This window comes from Palaemon carinicauda, chromosome 41 (genome assembly GCF_036898095.1).
Source record: "Palaemon carinicauda isolate YSFRI2023 chromosome 41, ASM3689809v2, whole genome shotgun sequence".
Classification (NCBI taxonomy): domain Eukaryota; kingdom Metazoa; phylum Arthropoda; class Malacostraca; order Decapoda; family Palaemonidae; genus Palaemon; species Palaemon carinicauda.
Genome location: NC_090765.1, coordinates 14,522,297 through 14,549,043, shown reverse-complemented (window position 1 = coordinate 14,549,043; position 26,747 = coordinate 14,522,297). Strand labels below are relative to the sequence as shown.

At 38.4% G+C, this 26,747-nt stretch overlaps 1 protein-coding gene across 5 annotated transcripts in view; it reads right to left on the bottom strand.

Moving 5' to 3' along the window:
• Window positions 1-26,747, bottom strand: part of Bruce (BIR repeat containing ubiquitin-conjugating enzyme) — a 241,074-nt gene that overhangs the window by 60,899 nt on the left and 153,428 nt on the right. For all 5 annotated transcript variants that reach the window (XM_068364131.1, XM_068364132.1, XM_068364135.1 and 2 more), the window contains 9 exons: window positions 23,406-23,541; window positions 22,704-22,808; window positions 16,249-16,516; window positions 15,921-16,129; window positions 13,496-13,682; window positions 11,606-11,830; window positions 11,224-11,333; window positions 9,942-10,202; window positions 9,722-9,842 (listed from right to left, as the gene is read on the bottom strand). In XM_068364131.1, coding sequence (XP_068220232.1) covers window positions 9,722-9,842; window positions 9,942-10,202; window positions 11,224-11,333; window positions 11,606-11,830; window positions 13,496-13,682; window positions 15,921-16,129; window positions 16,249-16,516; window positions 22,704-22,808; window positions 23,406-23,541 — 1,622 coding nt within the window. The remainder of the gene's footprint in view (window positions 1-9,721; window positions 9,843-9,941; window positions 10,203-11,223; window positions 11,334-11,605; window positions 11,831-13,495; window positions 13,683-15,920; window positions 16,130-16,248; window positions 16,517-22,703; window positions 22,809-23,405; window positions 23,542-26,747) is intronic.

Here is a 26,747-nt window from a genome sequence, read left to right as displayed (position 1 = left end):
TTTGGTCAGGATTTTCATCCCTAGATATACCATCTCTTAAGAATGTTGCAGGTGAGACTTTTCATAATTTACCAAAATCCCCAGGTCCTGACAAAAGGCAAAAAGCCTGTCTCGGTGGAGAAGGGTCTCCCCTTGAGTCTGCTATAACTTGAAAACTGTCTAGATAACGAAGGAGACAAATGCCATTCTTGTGAATCCAGGTGAACTCTATGGTAATGAGCAGAGTGAACATCTGAGGTGCTATGGTCAAGCTGAAGCACAGCACCTTAAACTGGTATATCTATCCGCTTAATGTGAATCTCAGGTACTTCATTGAGGATGGATGAATGGGGATTTGGTAGTACACATCCTTGAGGTCTTTCGATATCATGATGTCCTCAAGTCTGACAGTCTACCTAACCGTCTAGACCGTACTCATCTTGAACAGAGTTTCTTGGACAAACTCGTTCAGGGCTGAGAGATTAATGCCTAACCTCTAGCCTCCAGCCACATTTTCTACAAGAAATCACCGACTGTAGAAGGCTAGATGCCTGTCCGGAACTTCTTGAAGAGCGTTCTCCCCTAGTGTGGCCTGAACTTCCACCAGAAGGGCCCATTCCTTTGCGGACCCCTTCTTGTAAAAATCTAACATCGTTGGATGTAGCGTCAGAAGAGGGTGAGGGAGCGTGGGTGGAACTATGTATCCATCTCTGAGTAGGGAGACCGACCATGGTTCGGCCCTGTGGAGTACCTACCTATGCCATTAAAATAACGAGTGACCTAGATATCACGCAGACCTCCTCAGGTGGAGGAGCTTGCCCATTTACCTTGCTAGTGCTCGGTGAATGGGTGCACAATGCTGAGCAAGATTTCCTTGCAAGACTCAGGTCTGTGCTCACGCCTTAGTGGAATTGACCAGAGTACTCTCGTACAGCATGCCTTCCGAAAAAGATTGGCGGGTAGTGTTATGCACTCCTACAGGAGGTATTAGCTCATAAAAAGGCAAGTAAGCTTGCAGGAGACGGGCTGTACCAGCAACCTATCTGGGAGGAATAGTTTTCCTCTACAACTTATTTTCAACTAGGATAAGCTCTGGGCTACCTGATCAGCCAAATACCCAGTAGGGTAACCAACGCCTGCCAGGGATTGTGTCTGTTGCTCCACACCTAAAGGGTTGGCAAGTTTAATTGAAAGGTACAAAGATCCTCGACTCTCAAGCGAAATGTCAAAAATCATCGGTTACTTAAGAGGGGCCGAGAGATTGCCTACCTAGTAAAAATCTCAAGCAGATTGATGTCAAGACGTGCAACCCTCCTGTCCTCCAAACTGCCTTCAATCTTACAGATCGTTAATACCAGAGTAGCCAGTACTCCCTAGAGGAACGTGGTATTACAGCAAATCTCCTTAGCGATCGCCGTTGTGAAAGACCAATCGCTAACAACTGATCATACGCAACTACTTCTGAAAGGCAAGATTGAGACGTATCTTTAATCCTTTGTCAAACAGGCAATTGTATGCTTAAGCCCAGCTACGAACAAGTAAAACTGTACAGACTGTGGACGAGGGACGAAAATACAGGCAGAGCCCGAATGATTCGTTGCGTCAAGAGCTCGATTTGAGAACTTTGATTAATGTTCGCAATTGAGACCTTCTTCCTATGACCAAGATCCCTTAGAAACAACAAATATCTTGCATTTCTTTGTTTCCGATTGGCATTTCTGGCATCAGTTCTGAATGTTCCCTCCCAGGGAACAGATCTGCTTAAGTGAATTTTAAAGTTTTGGAGTCTATGTATTTTAAATACCAAGACGGCCTATACGAATGTTAGGAAGGAACTGCCTAAAATGAAAGAAGAGTCTACTCGAAGGTAGACTACCTATATCAGAGTACGGGAAGGTAGGAGGGTAATGCATACCCTGACTTCCCGTAAGGAATACAACCATCGAATCTAATGACTTATTTATTAGAGAGTGGGGATCTAATTGTATGATGGTACATAGTCCTTACACAGCAGTAAAAGATCGCTTGCCTGATGAGGTCTTGCAAACTTAACTTCTTTGCCTCCCGGTAAGTGTTCGAAAACAAGCCTAAGCTTACAGGCATAATGTATATGCAACAAATGGCACCATTATAGCCCTTGAATTTGGTCATCAACTAGCTGTAACATCACTGAATCAACATGTTAGTGACCATGTTCGCGCCCACGAAAAGTACATGCAGCCAGCGCAGCGATCAAATCTATGTTGGTATTAAGTGTTTGGGATAAGTGTTCCCGCAAGTAAATACTTGCTATCATTTGTAAACATAAGCAGAAGCTGACACTATCCCCTCGGGACTACAGGCTTGCAAAAAATAACCTTGCAAAGGTATGTACACTTGCCCATTGTGTGAGTGCTCCAAAGAGCTCTCCATTCAGTAGGGAAAACAAGCCCAAGAAAGTAACCCTGAATGATTATGTTTCACAACACTTAGTGTCTAATGAGACTCGTTGCGCCTGATGGGCACAATGATGGCATGTGGTGGCTGTAAGTGATTGGCAGTAAACTGTATTGCAACAATAATCCTGAGGGTTTTGTCTTGGTGAGAGACCATGTGCAACTAAAGGAGTTCGTTTCAGCCTTTTATGGGTGTTAGCGAACACCTGTAGTTGTGTAAACCTCCTCAGGGAAGTTAGTCTCCCACATGAAGAAGGTCTTGCATGCATGGGGTTAGTTGGCCAAGAATGCAAAGAAAACAAACACGAGGCAGGTTTGTCTAGGCTTGCAAGCGAATGCTGCCGGTGTCAGCAAGCGCTGGCGAGAAGAGTTGACTATTACCTGTAAGAATGGGTGTAGGTAGTGTTTGATACCAAGGTTGCTTGCAGACCTTCGGCAGGTGGAAAGGATCACACACCCACCTTGCTAGAGGTCAGTAGATGGGTGTGCAACACTGTGCATGACTTCTCCACCAAACTCAGGTCTTTGCAAAGTAATCATGCTCATCCTAACCCCCACACGTGGTTGGCGAGTAGCCTTATGTCATCTCCTCGGAAAAGAACGAAAAAGGCTGTGCTGTACTTGTATTACAGCAGTTTCTCTCTTATAAGAGGTTGAAACCATGAGGCGCACGTCCCGTAGTGCTTGTCTCACAAAGCTCCACAAGTACTGTTGTGCCCAACAGGCAGGATGATGGCGATAACCCCGAAGTTATAACCTACGATCAGTTTCTTCCTTGTAAGAAGTTGAAACCATAAGACGCATGGCCTCACTAAGCTTCATGTAATCTCTTCTGCCATCTAGGCACGATGTAGGTAATAACCCCGAAGAGTTATAGCCTAAGAGTAGTTTCTCCCTTGTAAGAGGTTGAAACCAGGAGGGCTAAACAGCACTCCATGAGCTTTGTTGTATCGAACATCATGATGTCAGCAATAAGCAGAAAGAATTGTAACCTATGAGACTCGTTGTTGGGAGCAAAGCAGCGACAGGAAGAGGTCGGCAAACATCACCATCTGCGGAAAAGACACTGAAGGGAAATTGCTCACAAGACTCGTTTTGTACCATGAGGGTATGACAGTGATGAGCAGGAACTGCAAGCAGTCACCTAACTCCTTCGTCGCTGAGCTCCGAAGAGCAGGAGCAGGCCATGGACAAATACAATTCCTGTTGAAGAAATCCCACAGGGGGAAACGACTTGGGTAAAGGAAGTCTCTCCCGCGGTCGGGAAAGGCGTCCAACCCCTGTTGCTGCTGTTGGCAATTCTCCCTGCAAGGGGAAAAGATTGTTACACAATGGCTGGTGGAGAGTAACTGGTCCTCGGAAGGGAAAATTGCTTTCCGTCAACAGGCTGTGTTCAAGTTGAAGGTCGGAGTTGAGAGCTGCCTGTGAAACATAACCTAAGCCAGTTTCTGGGTTCACCCCGAAGGAATACCCCCAACTGGAAACCATGAAGGGAACCAGTCTGCACTGCTCTCGTTCCTATGCCAGAGCTGCAAAAAGAGGATGAGCAGATACAGAATGCTGCATTAAACTGTAACACCCTCAGATAGCCTTCTTTAGCAGGAAGAGAGGAAAGTCCCAATGTGGTAGGGGTTGCTGCAAGTTACAACAGAAAAAACTTCCCCAGTGGTGGCTGCCCTTGTTTCGCTATGGGAAGTGACGGAGTCCACATCTAAGGGAAGTCGGAGTCACCATCTAAAAAGAAAAAGAATTTACAAAAATTTTCTGCGTTATTTTAAGTCATAAGCCGGTTAAAAGGTTTTGATGGGAGAGTAAGAATACATCTTAACTCTACAGATACAAAATAAAGTGGCAGTTGTTTACTAGTGCTGGTGTGGGCTGGGTGGTTGGTCTATCCACGCTACACACCTACGCTAATTAGTGGAGGGTAGTTATACCTCACAAAAACTTTAACAGCTGATTTCAGCCATCGCGTAAAGTTTGTATATAGTGCCGGAACAACTGTGATTTCTTTCTACAAGAATAAAAAATTTAGACCTTTAATCATTGGCTTATTCTTAGTAGGGAGGAACTTTCTACGACAAAACTAGCTGGTGTAAAATCCAGGGATGGCCAGACACCTGCACCTGATGAGATGCAAGAATGTTGACTCCTATCCAAACATATTAACCAAAAAGTGTTCAGGTTCTAGGTTAAGCTTCTGCCACTGGGCAGACCGTCAACGGAGAAACTAATATACCTACTGGAATATACAGTGGAACCTCTACATACGAACGTATCTACATCCGAATTTTCCAACATCCGAAGTAAAATTCGAGCAATTTTTCGACTCTACACCCGAATTTTATTTCGACACACGAAGTAAGCAATTTTCGTCGTACCGGTTGCATCCGAATTTTTCCACACGCGAAGTACAATTCGAACACGTTACTACTCTACACCCGAATTTTTTTTCAACACCCGAAGTAAACAATACCCGTACGCGTAGGTGGTACTCATAGCGCCGGATGTATTTTTTATTTCCGCTGATAGAAGGCAGCATTTCTACCTCGGAGGGACCCTCAATTAGCGTGGCTTGGGACATTCCTCTGTTCTCGTCGGCTTCGTGTGGTTGTGCCCAGTGGATTCTGCTATTAACTGCGTTTTAATCGTGAATTTTTACGTTCATCCTTCTACGGTATTTTACGTAAATCATAGGTCCTAAAATGCTTAGTTTCGCAAGTGGTAGTGGTAGTGGTGAGAAAAGGAATAAGGAAATGCTTTCTTTAGAAGTAAAGCAAGGAATCATTGAAAAGCATAATAAGGAAATGCTTTCTTTAGAAGTAAAGCAAGGAATTATTGAAAAGCATGTGAGAGAGAGAGAGAGAGAGAGAGAGAGAGAGAGAGAGAGAGAGAGAGAGAGAGAGAGAGAGAGAGAGAGAGAGAGAGAGAGAGAAGAGAGAGAGAGAGAGAGAGAGAGAGAGAGAGAGAGAGAGAGAGAGAGAGAGAGAGAGAGAGAGAGAGAGAGAGAGAGAGAGACGAGAGTAGAGAGAGAGAGAGAGAGAGAGAGAGAGAGAGAGAGAGAGAGAGAGAGAGAGAGAGAGAGAGAGAGAGAGAGAGAGAGAGGAGAGAGAGAGAGAGAATGTTACTACTGAACGTTTGATGGAGATTAAGCATCAAGGAGAGAGAGAGAGAGAGAGAGAGAGAGAGAGAGAGAGAGAGAGAGAGAGAGACTCTAAAAACATAAATCACGTTTTGAGCGTGAGTGAACTTGCAAAAGAACATCACGACGAACTTACTACAGAGGAGCTCAAGGAACTCCATGCTATGTCTGAGCACACGAGTGATGACAAGGAAGGGATTGAGGAGGTAGAACATGTGTTAGGTTCGGCGCAAATAAAAGAGGTGTTAGGAAAATATCAAGATGTGGTCGACTTCATCGACAAATACCATCCAAAGAAATTGCAGGTTTGTCGTGTAGTTGCACAGTTTGATGATGTTTCCCTAACTTATTTTCGAAACATTCTGAAAAGCTTTACCAAGCAACTTTCTATCGATAGCTTCTTTAAAAAAAACTACGAAGCGAACTCGTGATGAAGAGGAAGGAAGTGGTTCAAAGAAAACGGCAAAGAGTGAAGAGAAAAAAATTCAATCAATTTTAAGTAGAGAGTGAAAGTGATTAAAATTAATCATCAAAAAGAAAAAAAGAAAATTAAAAAAAAAATATTAATATGAAAATAAAAAAATAAATAAGCTAAGTTTGGTTAAAGTTCACTTAGTGCAAGTTAGAATAAGTTACGGTAGTGTACGTTTATCGTAGTCAACCTCTCTACCTCCTTGCCGCCCGTCCGTCTCCTCTCTGCGTAGCAAGACCAACTACACCTGCGCTGGACTTTCTAAGGTAAAGTGACGCTAAAAACATGTTTCTTATCATTTTTTGATAATTATTCTTTTTTACATGTCTATTATCTAATTTAGTGTGCATATTGTCATGTGTAATTACGTGTAGTAATTTATTAAGGAGTTATCATAGGTTTTTGGGCTCAACCACGGATTAATCCTATTTCAATGTATTCTTATGGGAAAATTCGTTTCAACATCCAAACATTTACTACATCCGAAGTCGGCTGTGGAACGGATTAAATTCGTATGTAGAGGTACCACTGTATCATCAAATTGTAAAGTTAATTCTAAATGATGAGTTTTCATTTATAGCTATCCTCCACTTCATAAGCACATAGTTAGTCCACTAGTTTACAGACTGGAATGCTACGGAGGTAATGGCCTTTATCCGACAGAACAAGGTCAGTCAACTTCTTTTTTTTTTAGGATTAGAGAGATCCTAAGAAGAACCAACGTAAGCCACCATTCCCGCCCAGTGGTCACCCAAGGATGTTGCTTGAAGGGTACCCATTGGCATAGCTTCCCCATTTGCCGAATCAAATGGCAGAAAAGATTGTCAAATGCACTCCTTGTCTTTTGACGGAAGTCTATCCATCTACCATGGCACTTATCCCAATTCTAGGAGGTAGCCATCATAAAAAAAATTAAAGGAGGATTTTTCTTTCATTCTACTTTGCCCGACGAGGGACTCAGCCTAGTTTGGTTGGTACTGATAAGGTGCCACAGCCCTCCTTCCTCATGCAGCTGTAACAGCAAGGCCTATCAGAACTGTCACTATCGATCGCCATTCATTCTATTTCTGGCATGCTCTTTTGCCTCTATCACTTCTATCTTCCTGTCACCTATGGCTTTCTTCACTCCATACAGACATCCATTGACAAAAGTACCTAGGGTAAATGTTGTGACAGCTGTGTTAATTGGAAGAGATGTGATATTCTCTTCCAGGATACAGAAACTTTTTTTTTCTTGAAAGAGAAGAAGGTAAGATCCTATTTGACCTGCTGGGCAGGAGAAAATTGATCCCCAAGGAGACCAAGCCATTTTAAGGAGGGTCTCAATCCCTGTGGGGCTCTGAGGAGACGGTCTATCGACGTACAGTATTTCTCCCCTTAACTGGCACTTTCCTTGACCCTTAAGCCAACAATTTGCCTCATTAGGGCAAGAAAGTTCAAGAATGTCAACTTAGTTTATGGGTTTTGTCAGAGCAGGACCAAGAGTCAGGTGTCAAAGGGTTGGTTGTGTGTAATGACTCCTCACTCCTAAGGGGTGGAGAGTAGACTCATTCAGAATTTCATTTAAAAATTGTCGAAAGTACCTGATCATAAAGGGAATCTACTATGAGAAAAAGAGTGAGTGCTAGATGGGGCTCGATCATGTGAAAGAAAATTTACACTTAGTCTACCTCGTTGACCTAAAGACGTAAAATCCTCCCAAGAATCATGTGAGGCGAGTGTGCTTGCACTGGTGAGTGCACTAGAATATCAAAAGACTGCGCTCAGCCTGAAGGGTGCGCACACTGTAGAGCGAGAGCAAAAGACAACTCCTTGGAGGATTAAGACCTGTTGGCCGCATGGTGCGTGCAAACAGTTAAGTGCTCACACACTTTAAAGGAAAATTTGAGGGGTCAATATCAGATGAATGCACATTGGCTGAGTAGCTCATGTGTGCAAACAGATTACTCATGTTCAAATTCCGATGAGAGAGCTCTTAATGGAAATGTTTGTACAATGGCAACTATGTACACAGGATAGCGCTCATCATGAACACGAGTGTGCACAAACGAAAGATTTCACTTCCGCAGATGAGTGCATCTGAGTCACAGGTAGTCCAAAATTTGACAAGGACTCATGAACCATAGAATGAGCACACATTAACAGAAGCATTTGTGAGCGTGAACAGAAAAACGAGTGTGAAGGTGAACCCAAAAGACACAAAGAATGTGTGTAAAGAGGTAAGCACGAATGCACATTAACAGGTGAGCATAAGTGCCTTCAAATATTGAGCACCAACAGGTGAACTCATGATGGCACAAACCAGAGAGCGTGCATGCTTAGATAAAGATTAGGATCAGGAGGGGGGGAAGCGAGTTAACAGGTGAGTGCACCCTAATGAGGGGGTAAACATGTGTGTCCAAGAACAATCATGATCAGAGGAATGAACTTTAACAGTTGAGTGCAAACATTAGTTCTCATGATGATTAGATGCATCTTCTCCACTGGGACGAAAAGATTTTGAAGAATCCTCTTCAAAGGAGTAGAGCGTTTAAGACTTCAATGCAGAGATTAAACCCTTGAGAGAGCTCTAAGGGCACTCTCTCTCCTTGGCCTAAAGGAGGCGGGTACTACTCGCCTTCAACGTAAAGGATGTTGGAATTAGACTGGGACGAGAAGCCAAATGTTCTTCCTTCCTTCCTTTATTCAAAGATGTCATAGGTGAAGCTTGAGCCAGAGACGAAGGAACAGCATAAGGTGAGATCAGCGATAAAATCCACCTTCCTAAGTCTCAGGATGACCTCCTCTGCAGGGCAAGCAGGGAAGCAGATGGCCACAGAGGAAAACCTAGTCTTCTAAGTTACTAAGGTTAACAAGAGCATCTCCACTGACATAATGTCCTCCAACTCTAAGGAGGACCATGGGGTCTTTAGGTGTCTTCCTTTGCTGAGTCCTTATATGAAAGTGTCTCACACTCACTCAGAATTAAAGGAGGACTTCCAGCCTCTATATTGGAAGCTGCTAGGACCACATTCTTCTTTGCTGCAAGGGGTTAACTACTGCAATGTAATGGTTCAGTGGCTACCTTACTCTTGGTAGGGGTAGAAAAGACTCTTTAGCAATGGTAAGCAACTCTTCTACGAGGACACTTCAAAGTGAACCCATTATTCTCTAGTCTTGGGTAGTGTCACAGCCTCTGTACCATGGCCTTCCACTGTCTTGGATTAGAGTTTTCTTCCTTGGGTGTACACTCGGGTATGCTGTTTTATCTAATTTCATTTCCTCTTGTTTTCTTTTAAAGTTTTTATAGTTTATATGTGAAGGGTCTAATCTAATAAAATGGAATGTTTTGTTCTAATTGTTTATTCTTCGCTTGTAGTTTATTTATTTCCTTCTCTCCTTTCCTCACAGGGCTATTTTTCCTTGTTGGGGCCCTTGGGCTTATAGCATCTTGCTGTTCCAACTTGGGTTATAGCCTAGCTTATAACAATAATAATAATAATGTCACATCACTGGGATACTTTTCCCTGTTGGAGCCCTTGGCCCTATAGCATTCTGTATATCCAACTAGGGTTGTAGTTTAGCTAATAATAATAATAATAATAATAATAATAATAATAATACTCCAGCCACTGCAAAGAACATTTCGACATAAACCAATGTATATTACAATTATAAATATAGTGTACAAAAGAAAAACTACTAATTACTTACAAACAAGTGAAACTGTGTGAGGTAACAGGTGAACTTCATGCAGCAGTACAGCACAAGGTAAAGTCAAAATGAGGTCAACCCAACTTTCATCTGGATAGAAATGGTACGACCATGGAGCACTCTGGAAAGACAGAAGTTATTTTGAACAGTGGACTTCAGCATTTAAAAGAGAAAAAATATCATACCTACTCACATCAAAATTCAATGGAAATGACAATACCTTGGTTCTCTGAAAAAGTTGATTGGAGTCTACAAGAACATTTGCAGGCCGAGCTGTGGGATTACTTGAAGTAACAACAGCCAATGGAGCAAAGTTGTAAAGGCCTTCCGTTTGATCTATAGGCTCACTACGTTTATTTGAGGAGGTATTATGAGTTGAAACTGGTAGTGGTGGTGCAAGGTGATTCATCACAGCTGTTACAAGACCTCCACGTCCTCCACCCATCATTCCAACACTGCTTACTAGGTTCTCCCACAACATCTGCAAAAAAAAAAAAGAAAAAAAATAATTCAAACTTGATATGACTTGATACTGAAACACTTGACGATCACTATAATAATTTTACGGTTCTGTTAAGATTATCCAGTGCTTGTACAAAAATAATCAATGTTGAATAATTTTTTATATAACTTTGTTTAAATATAAAATATCAACAAAAGACTCGTGGCTGCTCTACCATTACCCTTACCAATACTAGTTCCAGTAAGGTCAGCCCTTTTAGGCAACATATAATCCTGAAGTTAACCCTTCCAACACCAGACAGTACATAATCGCCTCTCTATGGTTTCATAAAAAAGTAATCCTTACAATGTACGTACAAATTCTGCTAGTACAGACTGTGGTCCTAGTCCAATAAAGTACATAAAAATTGTGCTATTGAAATCTTTATTCCTATCCTATTCATTTTGCACAGGTGTATAACACACTTAAAAATTACCAATAGCAAAAGATGGTCTTCCGGACAACTTGTCTCTTCCCTCCTTGAAATTTGGGTATCATCCATCTTATTTAAGAGAGTCTATCTAAGTTTTATTCTCACTATGAAGTTACAAACAGAATAAATTTCCTTTCAAAGAACTTCCTCATCTATCACTGAAATACCAGTGCAATAGTACTACATACCCCCATTATCTTTTCTGAGCAACCACTGGATATCAACGAGCCATTCTTCCGCACAAAATGTTAACATGATAGCACAAAAATATTTATATTCTTACAACAACATGAGATGAAAGTCTAGTCTTTTATTTTAAATATTTTTGCTAGTCCTTGTTTTTACAGTGATAATTTCGTTGAAATTCTGACTAAAAAAACAAAATATTCAAGCACCACTGATGCCTGCTCATGTACCTATTTCACACCAAAGTTTACCGTAAACTTTTTAAAAAAATTTTCTATCAATATAATGATAACCTGTTTTTCTTATGCTGATATTATAACTAAATGAAATATTGACAAAACTACCAAATCTTAAACTAAAACTATTTTCTTATTCGCTTACCTTCATCCCGCCTAAATCCGCAAACTTTTTGAGAACTGTAGGACAATCTAAGACCCTATTCAAGAAGCAGAGCGATGGTTCTGAAAGCAGTGGTGGACTCCACCACCCTCCTGTGAGAGGATGCAAATTGTTATTACAGCAAATAAAATGATAATTTCCTGTTAAAAATGTTTCAAATGTTTAGCTAAATCACATTTTATACTGTACTAAGTTAATAACAACAGGGAAAGGAAAACAATATATTCAATCTCTTGGAAATGATACTAGAGCAGTAATTATTAAAGTACTGTATAATAAAAAACCATAGTACAGTACAGTATATAGCAGTATACTTCATGATGAAATTTAAAAAACCATATTGATAATAAAAAAATTTCCATACCGGGAGTTATAAAAGAAACAATGGGTGTCAGAATGAGATCTGGTGTCGTAGCCTTGGCATTGAGAGTGAGAAGCAGCTGGTACAGGGCATCTGTGAGGGTTTCCCCGAGGCCAAACTTTTCGGATACTTCTCCACTTACAGCTCCGAGCAACAGAGAGACACTGTTTCCCTCGCAGGCAACAAGAGACTTAAGTAGGAACTGCATAGTTTCTGAATTTTGTAATACTGGAAAAAAAAGTTCAAATAACTTTGATGAAATTCATTATAAAATTGGTTAAAAGTGGTACATTAAAAGAACAATAACTTTGTAGTCTGTTTATATTAAAAACACTCTTGTATTGATTAAAAAGGATAAAAATGGTGAAATCTAACTCTATAAAGGAATAAGAGCACCAGTACTAAAATCTTCAACATTTTCTACTATGAATAAGTTTTAGGAATACATCTTTACCTATCACAAAACAAAGAAAACAAAAAGGAAAATCTTGATTTTTATAATTCCATGATAAGCATATACACCACATAGAAGATGTGACAATAATAATTTATTTCTACAGTAGCAAAATCTAAATAAAAAAAAAAAAATAGCATAAAAAGGGCACTTGTAACTCTACAATAGTTTTAAAGTATATCTAAGAACCTTCCCTGGCATTCAATATCACTTCTCTCTGCAGGCTCAGTTATACCGACTAATGAATTTCATGTTTTTCTACCTTCCAACAGTTAGGCCTCTTGTAAAGAATGAGACAATCTAGTAGTTAATGGCAATACACCAATGGCTTGGGAAAGCCATATTACCTTTCGCTTCAATCTCTATGTCAGTGTTTAAAACAACAATCTAAAATTCCCGATTTTTCAAATTTACAGTTTTGGTGTTTTTGATAAAAGTATTTTCTGGATTTGTTAGTAATTACTCTTTAGATTGTTCAAAGAAATTATTTCTGGCAATCACGATCCGAATTTTCTTTCTCATGTTGGAGACAGCATTGTCATTTAGATTACAATTGGGAAGAGTGCGAAAGCCTCACAGGTCGTCTTATGGAAAAGAATGTTTATATGGTTGCTAACCATAAAAGGGAACTTGCTTTTAATTCAGGGGGAAATTCAGAAGACTAAGCTAGTGAAACTCTGAACTTATCACAGATCAAATACTGGAAAATGGATGTAAACTTTACAAATCCAGTTTTGATGAATCCTGTAACAGGGTATCAACATTCCTAGCTAAAAGATCAGGAAACATGTCAAATGTCTGATCTTCCCAATCAATTCCAAATCTCTACAACCATTAATGGGTGCAGAGATCATTCACTTGGAAGAATCTGTTTTTACCAGCTTCACTGGTTTGCCAAGACACTAAATGTTCCATGAATAAACCAGGACAGAAGTATCATTCCTCTCTCATTTGTCCAAGTAAATAGATCTGCCAGCCAGAGGAAGGATTCAGACCAGTTTCCTCCAGCTTGGAAACTTAAGATGCTGTCATGTTGTCTAGTGTATAAAACTCATTGGGATTTATATGTCCCAATTGCTATGAAGGGATTAATCCTCAAGGGGTAAAATCCCTGCTGATCTTTTGACTTCTACATTTAAATATAATTTTTACACAAGACAAATATATGTAACTTTTAATTTCACCTAATAAAATGTTTGAATTAATTAAAATACTTTAGATACTCTACTGAATGATAAAAACAATATTTTTACAATAAAATGTATCATTTTGATACCTCCAGGTCACAATGCTTATAACTGTAAAGTGTGAGATTTTGACATTCAACACGAGAAAAAAATTCTTTACAAACCCACTGCCACAAGGATTGCTAGTGCAGGAGCTTCAAGTCCCCCAACCGAGGGCAGTAACCCTAAATGTAGCTATCACGAATGTCTTACCTGTATCTGCAAGGCAGGGTATACTATTTGGAGCAGCATGAGAACACGTTTGTGGGGTATGCATTGCTTTGTGCTCATCAGTTTGACTTGAACTTGTATCTGAGCGTTGCTGCTCTAATTTGCTTGAGTCTGTCAAAGACCCTCCTGAATTTTCCTGAGCCTCATAGTTAGCTACACCTACACGAGCCTGCAAAACCAAAGTAATCATTAAAGGGTGCTTTAAATACACTGGAGCTTAAACAATTATTAGAAATTATATCTTCTAAAATTACAAAAGTAATATTAGACATGTCTACCTGCAGTAAAATTTTCAAAACCACTGACATAAATGTCAATGCCCTACTTTTCAATGATAACCAGGAAAAAAAATGAGTTAACATCCCATTTGCAAACAAGGCTCAAGTATGAGGGCACATAAACTTCTGGTCTTGGTGGTATGGTCACAATAAGCTTTGATATTCAAGAGGTTTATGACAATTGATTTACCTGTATTTTGTTACCATCACTCATTAAAAGGATACCAAGTCCAACTTAAATTTACATTTATGACTATGGGTTACCATTTACCATTCTGTCTCAAATTCATTTGTTTGAAATGTCCTTCAATATAAAAACTAGATTAAAACTTTCAATAGCAGGAAACCCCAAACTGTTCTTAAAAATTAATTTGTAAACACAGAGACTGAATCAAAATAACAAAAGTGGAACACATCCTCAATTAGTCAGATTTGTTGCTCAGTATCAGTTACCATAAGAAATAACCCTTAAAAATTCCTCTTGCTGATGTTGCTTTCATCTAAACTCCTCTATTCCTGCTGTTGGTCAGCACCATCCTTATAGTACTGTATATAATTTAAAGCATCATCTTTGATTGTGTATATATATAAAGAGCAATAAAATAAGAAGGATCTACGCTAACCCCCTTCATAGAAAGAAGGAGCTACGCTAACCCCCTTCATAGGTCCATCCTTATATTTCATTTAAAGTATCCTCTTTGAATGTGTATATATACTAAGTACAATAAAATAAGAAGGATCTACATTAACCCCCTTCATAGATACAGAAGGGATGCAGTAATCAAAGGTGACTGACTATAATGAGCTAAAGCCTCACTGTTGTGAATAATCTTTTATGATGTCAAAGTGGTAAAACTTTTTATCTTGAGTGAGTGAAACATCATAAAACTTGTATGTAAAACTGGACAAAATGAATGCCATCACTACTTGATAACAGCTCTACTCTAATTCTTAAAAATTTACCAAGAGTGGATGATAAAGCAATATTAACACAAAATTTTGGATCTATTACTGTAATGGCAAGATAAAGAAATGTCTTTCTCCAGACTTAGGCAGATAATAAATAGAACAAATAAGGCCAAACGACACTGGAGAAGTCAAAGGTATATATGCCAAAGATTGGGGAATGTGAAATGAATATGGAAGAATTATGACTATAACTGACATCTGTCGATCTGTATCCGGATTGATTGATGGTAAGTTATCGAGCATCACCAATTGAGGATGCACGAGAAAAATTTGAAACATGGAAAATGTCAGTATCTGTGCTACACTATAATTAGATTATGAAGTGTAGATAACAGATGTGACATGGATGAAAGTTACTAAGCCCATGTTATCCAGTAAATTTAGCTACTTCATTACAGATTAATGACATTTACAGAGATGAATTAGCCTTCCTTCATTGAAATGTTAAATAGAGCAATGATGTGTCTAGTCAAGCATGGATAGTGATGACATTAACCCTTTTACCCCCAAAAGGAAGTACTGGTACGTTTCACAAAACTCATCCCTTTACCCCCATGGACGTATCGGTATATCCTTGCAAAAAACTGCTATTTACATTTTTTTTTTTTTTTTTTTTTGCATATTTTTCATATTTTTTTTTTTGAGAAACTTCAGGCATTTCCCAAGAGAATGAGACCAACCTCACCTCTCTATGATGAAAATTAAGGCTGTTAGAGCAATTTAAAAAAAAAATATGCTGCAAAATGTGCTTGAAAAAAAAAAAAAAAACCCTGGGGGTTAAGGGTTGGGAAGTTCCAAATAGCCTGGGGGTAAAAGGGTGAAAAGTGCCATCAAAAGCAAGATATTTGCATCTAATATGATTTTGTAGAAGAATACTACACATATGAAACATCCAATGGATAATAACTTCTGAGAATTTCAAGAAACTGTAACCTAGATAAAAAAAAGTATCCCTTGCCACCACATTAATGAGGAGAATAAAAAGAAAATTCAATAATATGCCACAAGTATTTTCATAAGCTTCAAACCATAAAAGAGTGCATTTTCATAAGCAAACCAACCACTATACAATATAGAACACAATATTTCAAAGATCAAATTCATAGCACGAGAACTAGGATAAAATTCTTGAAAATTTCAAACAACGTAAGAATCCGTACCTGTGCTGGATTGACGACAGCTGTTTGTGCTAATTTACGAGACAAATTCAGGAGGGAGCAAAGCAAAGCTAAGCGAGAAGGAGTTGGTCCCTGTCGACCATCTGATCCTAATACAGAGGCAAAGAGTCCTCCGAGCATTGTCGATGTTTGGTTTGTGGCTCCATACGTAACTCCCTCATTTGACACCAAATGACTATGAACTAACACAACTGTAAAAGAAGCAAATAATAGTTTCAAATGAAATGGTATGTTCATTCATTATATAGTACAGTACAGAGCATATTCAGTCTGACAATTAATGAATCATAGTACAAAAGAGGACACCTACCAGTTGAACTTATAATGGACAGAGGAACATGCATACGTTCCAGTCCATCGTAGTGCATTGACAAGAGTGTACTTAACAGACAGCATTGACCATCTAATGGACCCATAGCTAATGAAATAGCTCCCTGAGGTTCTAGTAAGCGTGACACTAGGCTCAAAAGAGCCTGTTTCAGAGTCAACCCAGGACCACTTGTTACGCTGATGACATCACACCGCACACGCAAACGTACCAATAAGTCTTCCAAAAGTCCTGTTACAGTACTACCAACCTGGAATGGAAAATAATCACGATTCAAACTTTGATAACAAAAACAGAAAAACAACAAGCTTTTAAGAAAGGATCTATTAAATATATAAAATGGAATGTAATATTAAAGTCAACCTTGGCTTGAGCCCATAAATAGCTTCACAGAGGAACAATGCTCACTTTTATCACAAGTGGATTTACAGCAATGCCTCACAAAATCACAGTTCACCTATCGCTCCCCCAGTATATAATGGATTTATAAATACAGTACAGCATATATGTAAATCAAGATGGTGGACTTCTCTTTATATCACAGGTTTCCGAGGTCAGATAAAATTTATACTTTTCATATTTTAATCATGCAATCTTGCATAACATGCAACTCCAGAATTTCCATCAATAAAACAGGATTCTCTCATGTATTTTGTCTATGGAGTGAGTTCTGTTTTCGGGACCAAATCATAATAAACTAACCTCTATCTCAACTTCTAGTTCAATAGATTAAAAAGAGCAAAAGAGAATGGGGAAAGCAACGAAAGTATCTTTAGTAATACCTAAGGCTATAAACAGCCGAACAAAAAAGAGCTATCTGTTTTGTTATGAACAATCTATCAAGATGATAATAGCCGTTTTCCTTGCATTACAACTTCCGTACGATAGTAAAATCTATTGTTGTTGTAACATATGATGTTAAGTAGAATATGACATACATTTTTAATAAAAAGTAAATGAAACTTCCTAAAGAATTGGAATAAACTCCTTAATTTCTTAAGCTCTGTGATCAGGCACCACAAAGTTAACACCTATAAAATTACCCTGCATCCGCAACAGGGATGGTGCACTCCTAAACTTCGTAATGCCATTAAAATCGACAGATAATAAAATATAATTAAAGTAATTTTACTAAAAAGTACCTTTATAAGGTAAAGTAAAAATGATATTTCAAGAAATACTCTTCTCTTTTAGCATGAGAAATAAAAATCCTTTGGTAGCTTGCCTTAATCAGTTGATTTGGTAAGTATAGTGGTAGTTGTCTCTTATCTTACAAACATAATCAATGGAAAAGCAATATATTCATTTTGATTTTATTTCATGATAAAATATTATAAAAGTATGTGAATATTACAGGTATTGTTATTGGATACAGTAACGTGAAACATCAGTGTAATCAAAATACTGATTATTTTCATTACAGCTTTACCTTTTGATCACAGTAAAGAGACATATAGCTTGGTTAACAGAAAAGCCTAACCAAACAGTACGCATGTTAATGAATGTTCCAATTTAAAACTTATTTCATTGATGTATATGTACAGATGTATAAAGTAAAAGTATGTTTTAGCTAAAAAGGGTTTTAAGGGGCGAGACATAGGATCTTTGTATGGAATTTTGGATATTCAGATAGTTGTATTGCATTTTTGGTCTAGAAAATATCTATAATTCATGTTTCAGCATACAAATAACCAGTGAAGGGAGTAGTAAAGAATATAGGGTTAGGAATGAATGTAAAGAGTATTTTGTATAAGAATGTCATTGTACCAACTGTGATGTATGGATCGGAGTTGCGGAGGAATGAAAGTGACGCAAAGACAGAAATTGAATTTGTTTGAGATGAAGTGTCCGAGTACAGTAGTATCGCTGGTGTATCTCGATTAGATAGGTTTAGGAATAAAGTAGGGAGGGTAAGAACGGATGTAAGAAATGAATCAGCAGCTAGAGTGGAATGAATGTGTTGAGGTGATTTGACCATATAGAGAATGGAAAATAGTTGTCTGATGATGATGGTGATGAATGCAAGAGTTGATGGGAGATATAAGAAGAAGGCCAAGGTTTGGGTAGATGCATGGAGTGAAGAAAGCTCCAAGTGCTAAAGGGATAGAAGTGAGAGAGGCAAAGGAACGCGCAAAAAATAGGAATGAATGGCGAGCAATTGTGACGCAGTTTTGATAGGCCCTGCTGTTCCAGCCTGTTGCCTTGTTGACCAAAGAGGTAGTGGCAGTAGGGGGTTCGGCACATGAAGATTCATTGTGCTGGATAACAGAGGAGGGTGGGCTGTGGCACTCTAGCAGTACCAACCAAACTCGGCTGAATCCCTCATTAGGCCAGAAGGAACAAAGAGGAGAAAAATCCCCTTTTGTTTTTGTTTTTTTATTTTGGCTAACCCCCAAAATTAGTGAAGTGCCATGGTTGATCGATGGATGTTTCAAATAGTATTTTTAGTAAAAAAAAAGAAAAAAAAAATATTTTATCCATAAACCTTACCATTCTTATATTTACGTAAGAGCATTCGATCCCTTACGCAACACTTTTTAGCCTAAATTACGTACAGTACTCATTTACGAGATTGAGGAACAGATATTTACATTATTTTTCAATAAACAATTCTCTCTAACACTGCATAAGAGGCTCTTGGTTTCCTATGCTTCTTGATAGCATTGTAAGGTATATTATTGTTGAATGTTTTTCTATATTACAATCATCACATTTCTTTCTTTACTCATTCATATAAATTATTTACAGTTCTTATGTTACGTTTATGTTCTAAGATGCATATAGCATCAGAGATAAAACTAAGTACAGTGATACCTCGGTAGTCGAACGACTCTATACTCGAACAATTCGGAGTTCGACCAAAATTTTCGAGAAATTTTTGCTGCGGTGCTCGACCAAAAATTCGGTACTCGACCAGCCGAACACGTGACGACCGCATGGGCTTTGTGATGATCGCGCCATCTCGGCCACTCTCGCTTGTTCGGGAAGCATCAGTTCTCTCGAGAGCGTCACTCAGACAACGCGCGATCAGCATTCGTTGTGATTTAGTGATTTTCAGTGCTTTTAATTGCTTTTTTAGCTTTCATAATGAGTCCCAAGAAAGTAATGAGTGTTAAGGGGAAGGAGAAGAGGAAAACAGTGCGAACAACGATCGAGTTGAAGAAGGAAATTATAGCGAAATATGAGAATGGTGTACGAGTGTCCGATTTAGCGGTAGAATACGGAATGGCGAAGTCGACCATTTCTACGTTTTTAAAGCATAAAGAAATGATTAAGAAGGCGAATGTTGCAACGGGAGTTACGGCGGTAACTAAGCAAAGGCCACAAGTGATTGAGGAGATGGAAAAGTTGCTTTTAATATTTATTAAAGAAAAACAGTTGGCCGGGGAAAGTGTTAGTGAAGCGTTCATTTGTGAAAAAGCGTTGCATATCTATGAAGAATTAGTGAAGAAAAGTCCGAGTACCAGTGAAAGTGATTCATTTACATTTAAAGCGAGCAGGGGTTGGTTTGAAAAGTTTCGTAATAGAACAGGTATTCATCGTGTTACTAGGCATGGGGAGGCAGCTAGTTCGGATCAAATTGCAGCCGATAAATACGTGGGGGAATTCGATCGGTACATAAATGAACAAAATTTGATCGCACAACAAGTCTTTAATTGTGATGAGACTGGGTTATTTTGGAAGAAAATGCCAGCCAATACGTACATTACCAAGGACGAGACGAAGATGCCAGGTCACAAGCCAATGAAAGATAGGCTAACATTGTTGCTGTGTGCAAATGCAAGTGGCGATTGCAAGATCAAACCCTTGTTAGTGTACCACTCGGACAACCCCCGGGTGTTCAAACGAAATAATATTTGTAAAAGTGCACTACCAGTTATGTGGCGCTCGAACACTAAATCTTGGGTCACAAGACAATTCTTTACTGAGTGGATAAACGAAGTGTTTGCCCCCCAGGTTAAGGCTTACCTCATTGAAAAGAGCTTGCCAATGAAATGTCTTCTGGTTATGGACAATGCTCCTGCACATCCTCCAGGTCTCGAGGATGACTTGAAAGAAGAATACAGCTTTATCAAAATCAAATTCTTGCCCCCCAATACTACTCCCATACTCCAGCCCATGGACCAACAGGTCATTTCAAACTTCAAAAAACTCTATACCAAGGCCCTTTTCAGAAAGTGTTTTGAAGTGACCAGTGACACGAAGTTGACCCTAAAGGAATTCTGGAAGGAACACTTCAGCATCCTCAACTCTGTTAACATGATTGACCAAGCTTGGCGAGGTGTGACCTATAGGACATTGAACTCTGCCTGGCGTAAGCTGTGGCCATCATGTGTCACAGAGAGGGAGTTTGAAGGTTTCCAACCAGAGGCGGGTCCAAGCACTGCTACCCCTGTAATTTCTGATGACACTGATGTCGTTGAGGAAATTGTTGTCATGGGCAGGAGTTTGGGGCTTGAGGTCGACAAGGATGATATTGATGAGCTTGTAGAAAGCCATTCTACCGAGTTGACTGTGGAGGAATTGTTGCACCTGCAACAACAACAGCAGCAGGATCTGATTGTGGAGCAGGAATCTTCAGAAGAGGATGAGGTAAGGGAGGATGTTCCAAGTTCTCTCATCAATGAAATTTGTTCCAAGTGGGCAGATGTGCAGGCTTTTGCTGAAAAATACCACCCAGAAATTGCAGTAGCAAACCGGGCAGTGCATATGTTTAATGATAGTGTCATGTATCATTTTCGAAGAATACTGCAGAGGAGGAAGAAACAATTAACAATAGACCAGTTTTTCACAAAAGAAAAGAAAGCTGCTACATCAAAGCCTGTTTCTCCTCCAAAGAAGAGACAAAGAAGAGAAGAAACCCCTGAAATAGATCTGCCCACCCTTTCATTGGAGAGAGAAACAACTCCTGAAGGAGAACTACCCCGCCACATCATGGAAGGGGACTCTCCTTCCAAGCAGTAACCTCCCCCTTCCATCCTCTCCACATCCATCCCTGTATGCCATCGAACCGCTGCTCAAAGGTATGTTCACTACAGTACAGAAAATGGTTTAAAATTGTTTTATTTTAGTACAGTAAATGGTTTAAAATTGTTTTATAGGATTTTCTGACCAATTTCATACACATTTAGATAATTATTGTTGTTTAGGTACACGTTTTATTAATATTTTGGGCCTGTTCGAGTGCTTGGGAACGGAATAGAATATATACCATTATTTCTTATGGGGAAAAAAAATTCGGTACTCGAACAAATCGGAGGTCGAACACGGATCTCGAACGGATTATGGTCGAGTACCGAGGTATCACTGTATGAATAAAGCATAAAATATATTGTATTAGCAACATCTTACCTGTGTGGAAATTTGGTAAATATAATATATTGTATTAGCAACATCTTACTAGTGTGGAAGTTTGGTAAATATAATGCATATATGCCTAGATTTGAGTGAAGAGGTTCATCATTGCTAAGTAAATAACCCTGAGCTATGCTGATTATGTCCTTATGATCCCCTGTGGTGAGGTATATTTTCCAATAAAAGCCCAAGCTATCCTGTATGAGATAATCAGACAATTTAAAAAAAAATTGAAGGCCAATTTCTCAAATCATGAAATATTCAGGAAAAAATTTGTTACCACTTTTTTTATATGGACCAATATTTACCATTCATATAGGGAAAGAGGAAACTTTATGCTCCTAAAAGTTATAGAAGGGCTTTGGAAAATTATAAAAACTTAATACATAAAAAATGGCAATCTTTTCTATTATTGCTAATATGTTTACAAAAAAAAAATATACATACAAAAAATTCAGATGGATAACACAAATCTATTTTATAAAACTTTTGTTAAGAAAACTATCTTTAAAATGCCTTTCAAATAACAAGAATCGGTTTAAGAAACTAAAATTTATATCAACTTTGCAATGACCCTAAAATAACATTGTTTTAATGGAGCAGAGTTGCACCCCTTATGGGTGTAAGTGAGTTAATAAAAGGTTGAATTTATAAAGAAAAGAAAAAAAAGTATATATGGAAACCTTCATTAATTAAAAAAAATCCCAATTAACTTTGAAATAACTGGTATCACAAATTTCAAATAGACACCACTGCTGACTTTCCCCAATCTTTTAGCACCTCAGGTTAAAGGACTTCCTCAGAGGCACTGATATCTTAAGAATTGAAATGAGCTTGATGTGATTTAATATATAAGTAACTTCTAACAACTAATTCACAAAGGATTTCCAATGTATGATAAGTATGAAAAACTTTATTTCTAAAATAAAGCTCTTCATAAACAAATAGATTATCAATCTATCCCTCAATTCTTTCCCTGGAAGTTATTGTTCAAACCAGAAAAGCTGCCAGTCTATTATTTGAAAGAAGGCAACATTTTTAAAAACACTAACTTTAGAACTTGCTAAAAAAGTAATACTTACCACATCACTTCTCATGTCCGATACCGAGGCACATGACCCAGTCAAAAGTTTTTGTAAAGCAGGTACGAAATTAACATCAGTCACAACATATATTGCCATTCCACACTGAAAAAGAAGAAAATATGAAGAAATATTTACCCAAAATTTATCACAAAATTAACTATTCAACACTTTTATGCAGCAAGTCTCCCTTAATACCTAACAGGCAAGATATATTCTTAATAACACAAGCATATAAGAAAACACTAACTTCTTTGACATGAACTTTATATGAATAAAACTAGGCTTCATATAAATGAAAGTTATAACCCTATTCCAAGCAATTTCTTGAGAGTAATTTGAGGGCACCAAATTGAAAGCAGGCATCCATTGAGTCACTAAATTGATCAAGTGAATCTTTTTAATCTATGTTGCTCCAACATAACTTACAAAACTTTTATCTCACTTTCTCTGTAATTTTTATAGATACATGTACAGTTAAATCAAAGCTTTTAAGTCATTAATTCATTCAATGAGACCCCATTGTAATGCAACTTCGGGCGTAAATTGAATTGTCACCCTATAGTGTCACTTAAACTTCACTTATACATGAAATAACTGACTTTGTAACTTGAAGTTCCAGGAAAAATGGCCTTTGGAAAGAAACTGCAAATCCACTATGCAAACATATGAACAAGTCAAACCATACAAGATTAGACTTACCAAATCTACTTCATCATACTGCTCTGCAGCAGTGGATGATGGAGGTGGTGTTGATTCTGACATTGAAGTGTGGTTACAGCATAACGTAAGAGTCTGCAGAACTAAACACCAGCACCTCATACTAACACTTCCGCTCCTTTAAATTAAAAGTTTTCATTACATAAAACATGTTTTTTCATTAAAATAAAAATATCATATAAATCTCAATTTCATGTCCCAAAAACTCCAGGCTCATTAAACTTAAATCCACAGACAGAATAATATGTTTGAAAAAAAATGTGATGCTTAATACAATCATGGCTCCCAAAGCAGGTGGTGAAGATGTAGAGCTTCTAATAATTGCAAGCTAAAAATTTGAGGAGTCAACGATAAATTATGTTTTATCAATGCCAAAACATAGGGTGGGACTAACATGGAGAATGAGGGTGAAGATGAGAATGAGAATAAACCTCCTTCACATAATAGCGAAGCATGGTCAGCTATAATAATTGGTTCTAAAGAAATAAAAAATCAAACATTCGTCAACGACAATGCGCAGGTTAGATATGGTAAATTGATCATTCAACCATAGGCAAAATTTAAGACAGGAGCTAAATTTGAGGCTTAAAAAGATAAGAGAGCTCCAACAATGTAGCTGCACATAATTTTTCACTAACATCTACCCAAATGAAGATAAATTGGGAAACTAACAAAATAAGCCAAAACTGTCCACACTGCAAAGTACAGTATACATTTACCTTCTAATCTGCCAGATCAAACTGCACTGAGAAAACCAATTACCATACCTATACAGCATTCCAAGAAAACTCGCTCTATCATAAGGCACAAGACCTAATGCCAAGGCAACGTGAACTTTAGCCAAATGTAAAATGTTGTGTATCATTAGAAACTCCCAATATTCCATTAGAGTTGACTTTTGCTGGGGAGTAAGTCCCAAATCCTGGAGAGGGAAACTTCATGCTGCAGGGTCAAGTTCAATTCTGAAATTCCTCACGTCTTTTCCAACATGCAAACTTAGAATCTAGCAATGTTAAACCAAGTCCAATATTGCATTAACCCAAAGCTATCTATAGTGATAAAAAGCAATACACAAAATAATGCTGGAGGAAATGTTACAAGGTATTCTCAGTAACTATCCAAGGATGAATACAAGAATGACAGATACCCACTTGTCATCAAAGAACAACCTGAAGTGAAGTGGGGTTTGCTTTAAACAGCTTACTTTATTATTTACAACAGTAAACAACATAAAGGACACATGGAAATGATGAGATGATATAACGAAAAAGATAAACGTACAGGGAGTAGAAAAGCAGAAACCTAGGAGCAATAAATTACCACATCAAATACGGAAAGTTCATAAAAACATAGCGAGGTATATAAGCACACTGTTTTTAACAAAAGTTTTCGATACTACTACTGACGAAATAGAGAGGCAAATAAACTAAAGTTTTTATAGCATAGCTACCTACACAATAAAACCTCTAGATACAAAATTAATTTGTTACGGAGTGGCTTTTCATATCAATTTATACGTATAATGAGAGCAGTTTTACGTGTAAATCGCCTAATTCGTTCCACGCCCTACAAAAACACCACAATAAATTTTACAATAAACCTATAACTACAATGAAATACAGTATTGCCTAACCACACGAAATTAATTGGTTCCTTGAGGGGTTTCGTAAAGTGATTTTTTCGTGTTGCAAGTCCCCTTTTACATGTAAATAGCCTAATTCGTTCCAGACCCTAGAAAAATACCACATTAAATTATTGTAAAAAGGATATGCACCACTAAGCAGCACTAAATGTATGAAAAGTACTGTATTTAGATCATTTAATAATAAATTGACATTGATAATCTGTAAAAGAAGTGTATATTTAGAGCAAACAATAAAGATACAGTAACAAAAATGTGGAACCTTACCTTTGGAGTGAGGCGATGTCCGAGAGCGAAGTGCGGGACGGTAGAGGAGGATGAAAATGGCGGAAAACTTTTACAAGTGGCAGAAAACGTAAACACTTAACTTTACAAAACAGATTTATGACAGAAAACATTAACACTTAATTTTAGGAAACACATTTACAAATGGCATGAAATATTAACACTTAACTTTATGATAAACTTAAAATACTTTTTTTTTTCTTTTTACTTTACGTTTTGTATTTTCTAAATTTTTATTACATTACGTATTTTCTTCATCACTGCCACTTTTCTTTCGTATCTTAGCTAGCGCTTGGTCTGCTTCTACAGAAGGCAGACCAAGCTTGTTTCTGACCGCTTCTTAAAATTTTCCTGAAATGACTTGCAAACTTCATTACAGTATTCAAGTGCACAACCTGTAAGATTTTTTCTGAGTGTCTCTTTTTCTACGAGAGCCACCATTTTAAAGTAGCGATCTAGCCCCTCTTTAATTTCTGCCATTGCTTATTCTACAATTAGCAAAGGGTGAGGTTTGTGCTCTCAACAATTTTGAAACATCCCTTGAAGCTTCTTGAAGTTTAAAATCACTTGCTGATCCATGGGCTGTAGGAGAGGGATGGTGTTCAGTGGAAGATAGAGAATCTTGGTGAAAGAATATTCTGCTACAATATCTTCATTGAGGGCAGGAGGGTGAGCAGGGGCACTGTCCAGCACCATTAGGCATTTCATAGAGAGGCAGTTCTCTTCCAAATACTTTTTCACAGTCGGGCCAAAACAAATATTTATCCACTCGATGAACAATTGTCCTGTTACCCAGGCTTTTCCATTAGCCCTTCACAACATGTTTAGATTTTCCTTAGTGACTTTGTGGGTCTTAAAGGCTTGAGAAGTATCGGAGTGATACACCAGCAGGGGTTTCACCTTGCAATCCCCACTAGCATTTGCACAGAGTGCAAGGGTAAGCCTCTCCTTCATATGCTTATGCCCAGGTAGCCTCTTTTCTTCTGCCGTGATGTACGTTTGACAGGCCATTTTTTTCCAAAAAAGCCCAGTCGAGTCGCAATTGAAGACTTGCTGGGACTGTAGCCTTCCCGAACAGTCAACTCATCGAGCGTCTTAAAGGCTTCGGTTGCTTTCATGTCCGAGCTTGCCGCCTCCCCATGACGCACCACCGAATGAATGCCTGAGCGTCTCAAAATTTTTCAAACCACCCACGAGAAGCCTTGAACTCTGGGGGTTCCTGCTTCAATGCTCCTTCTCCTGCGTCGGCTTCGGCCTGAGCAAGCACGAGATCACCGAAAATGGCGCTGGCTTTCTGGCAGATTATCGGTTCGGTGATAGTGTCTCCAGCCATTTCTTTGTCCTTTATCCAAACAAGCAGCAGTCTCTCCATCTAATCGTGGGCATAGCTCCTCTTG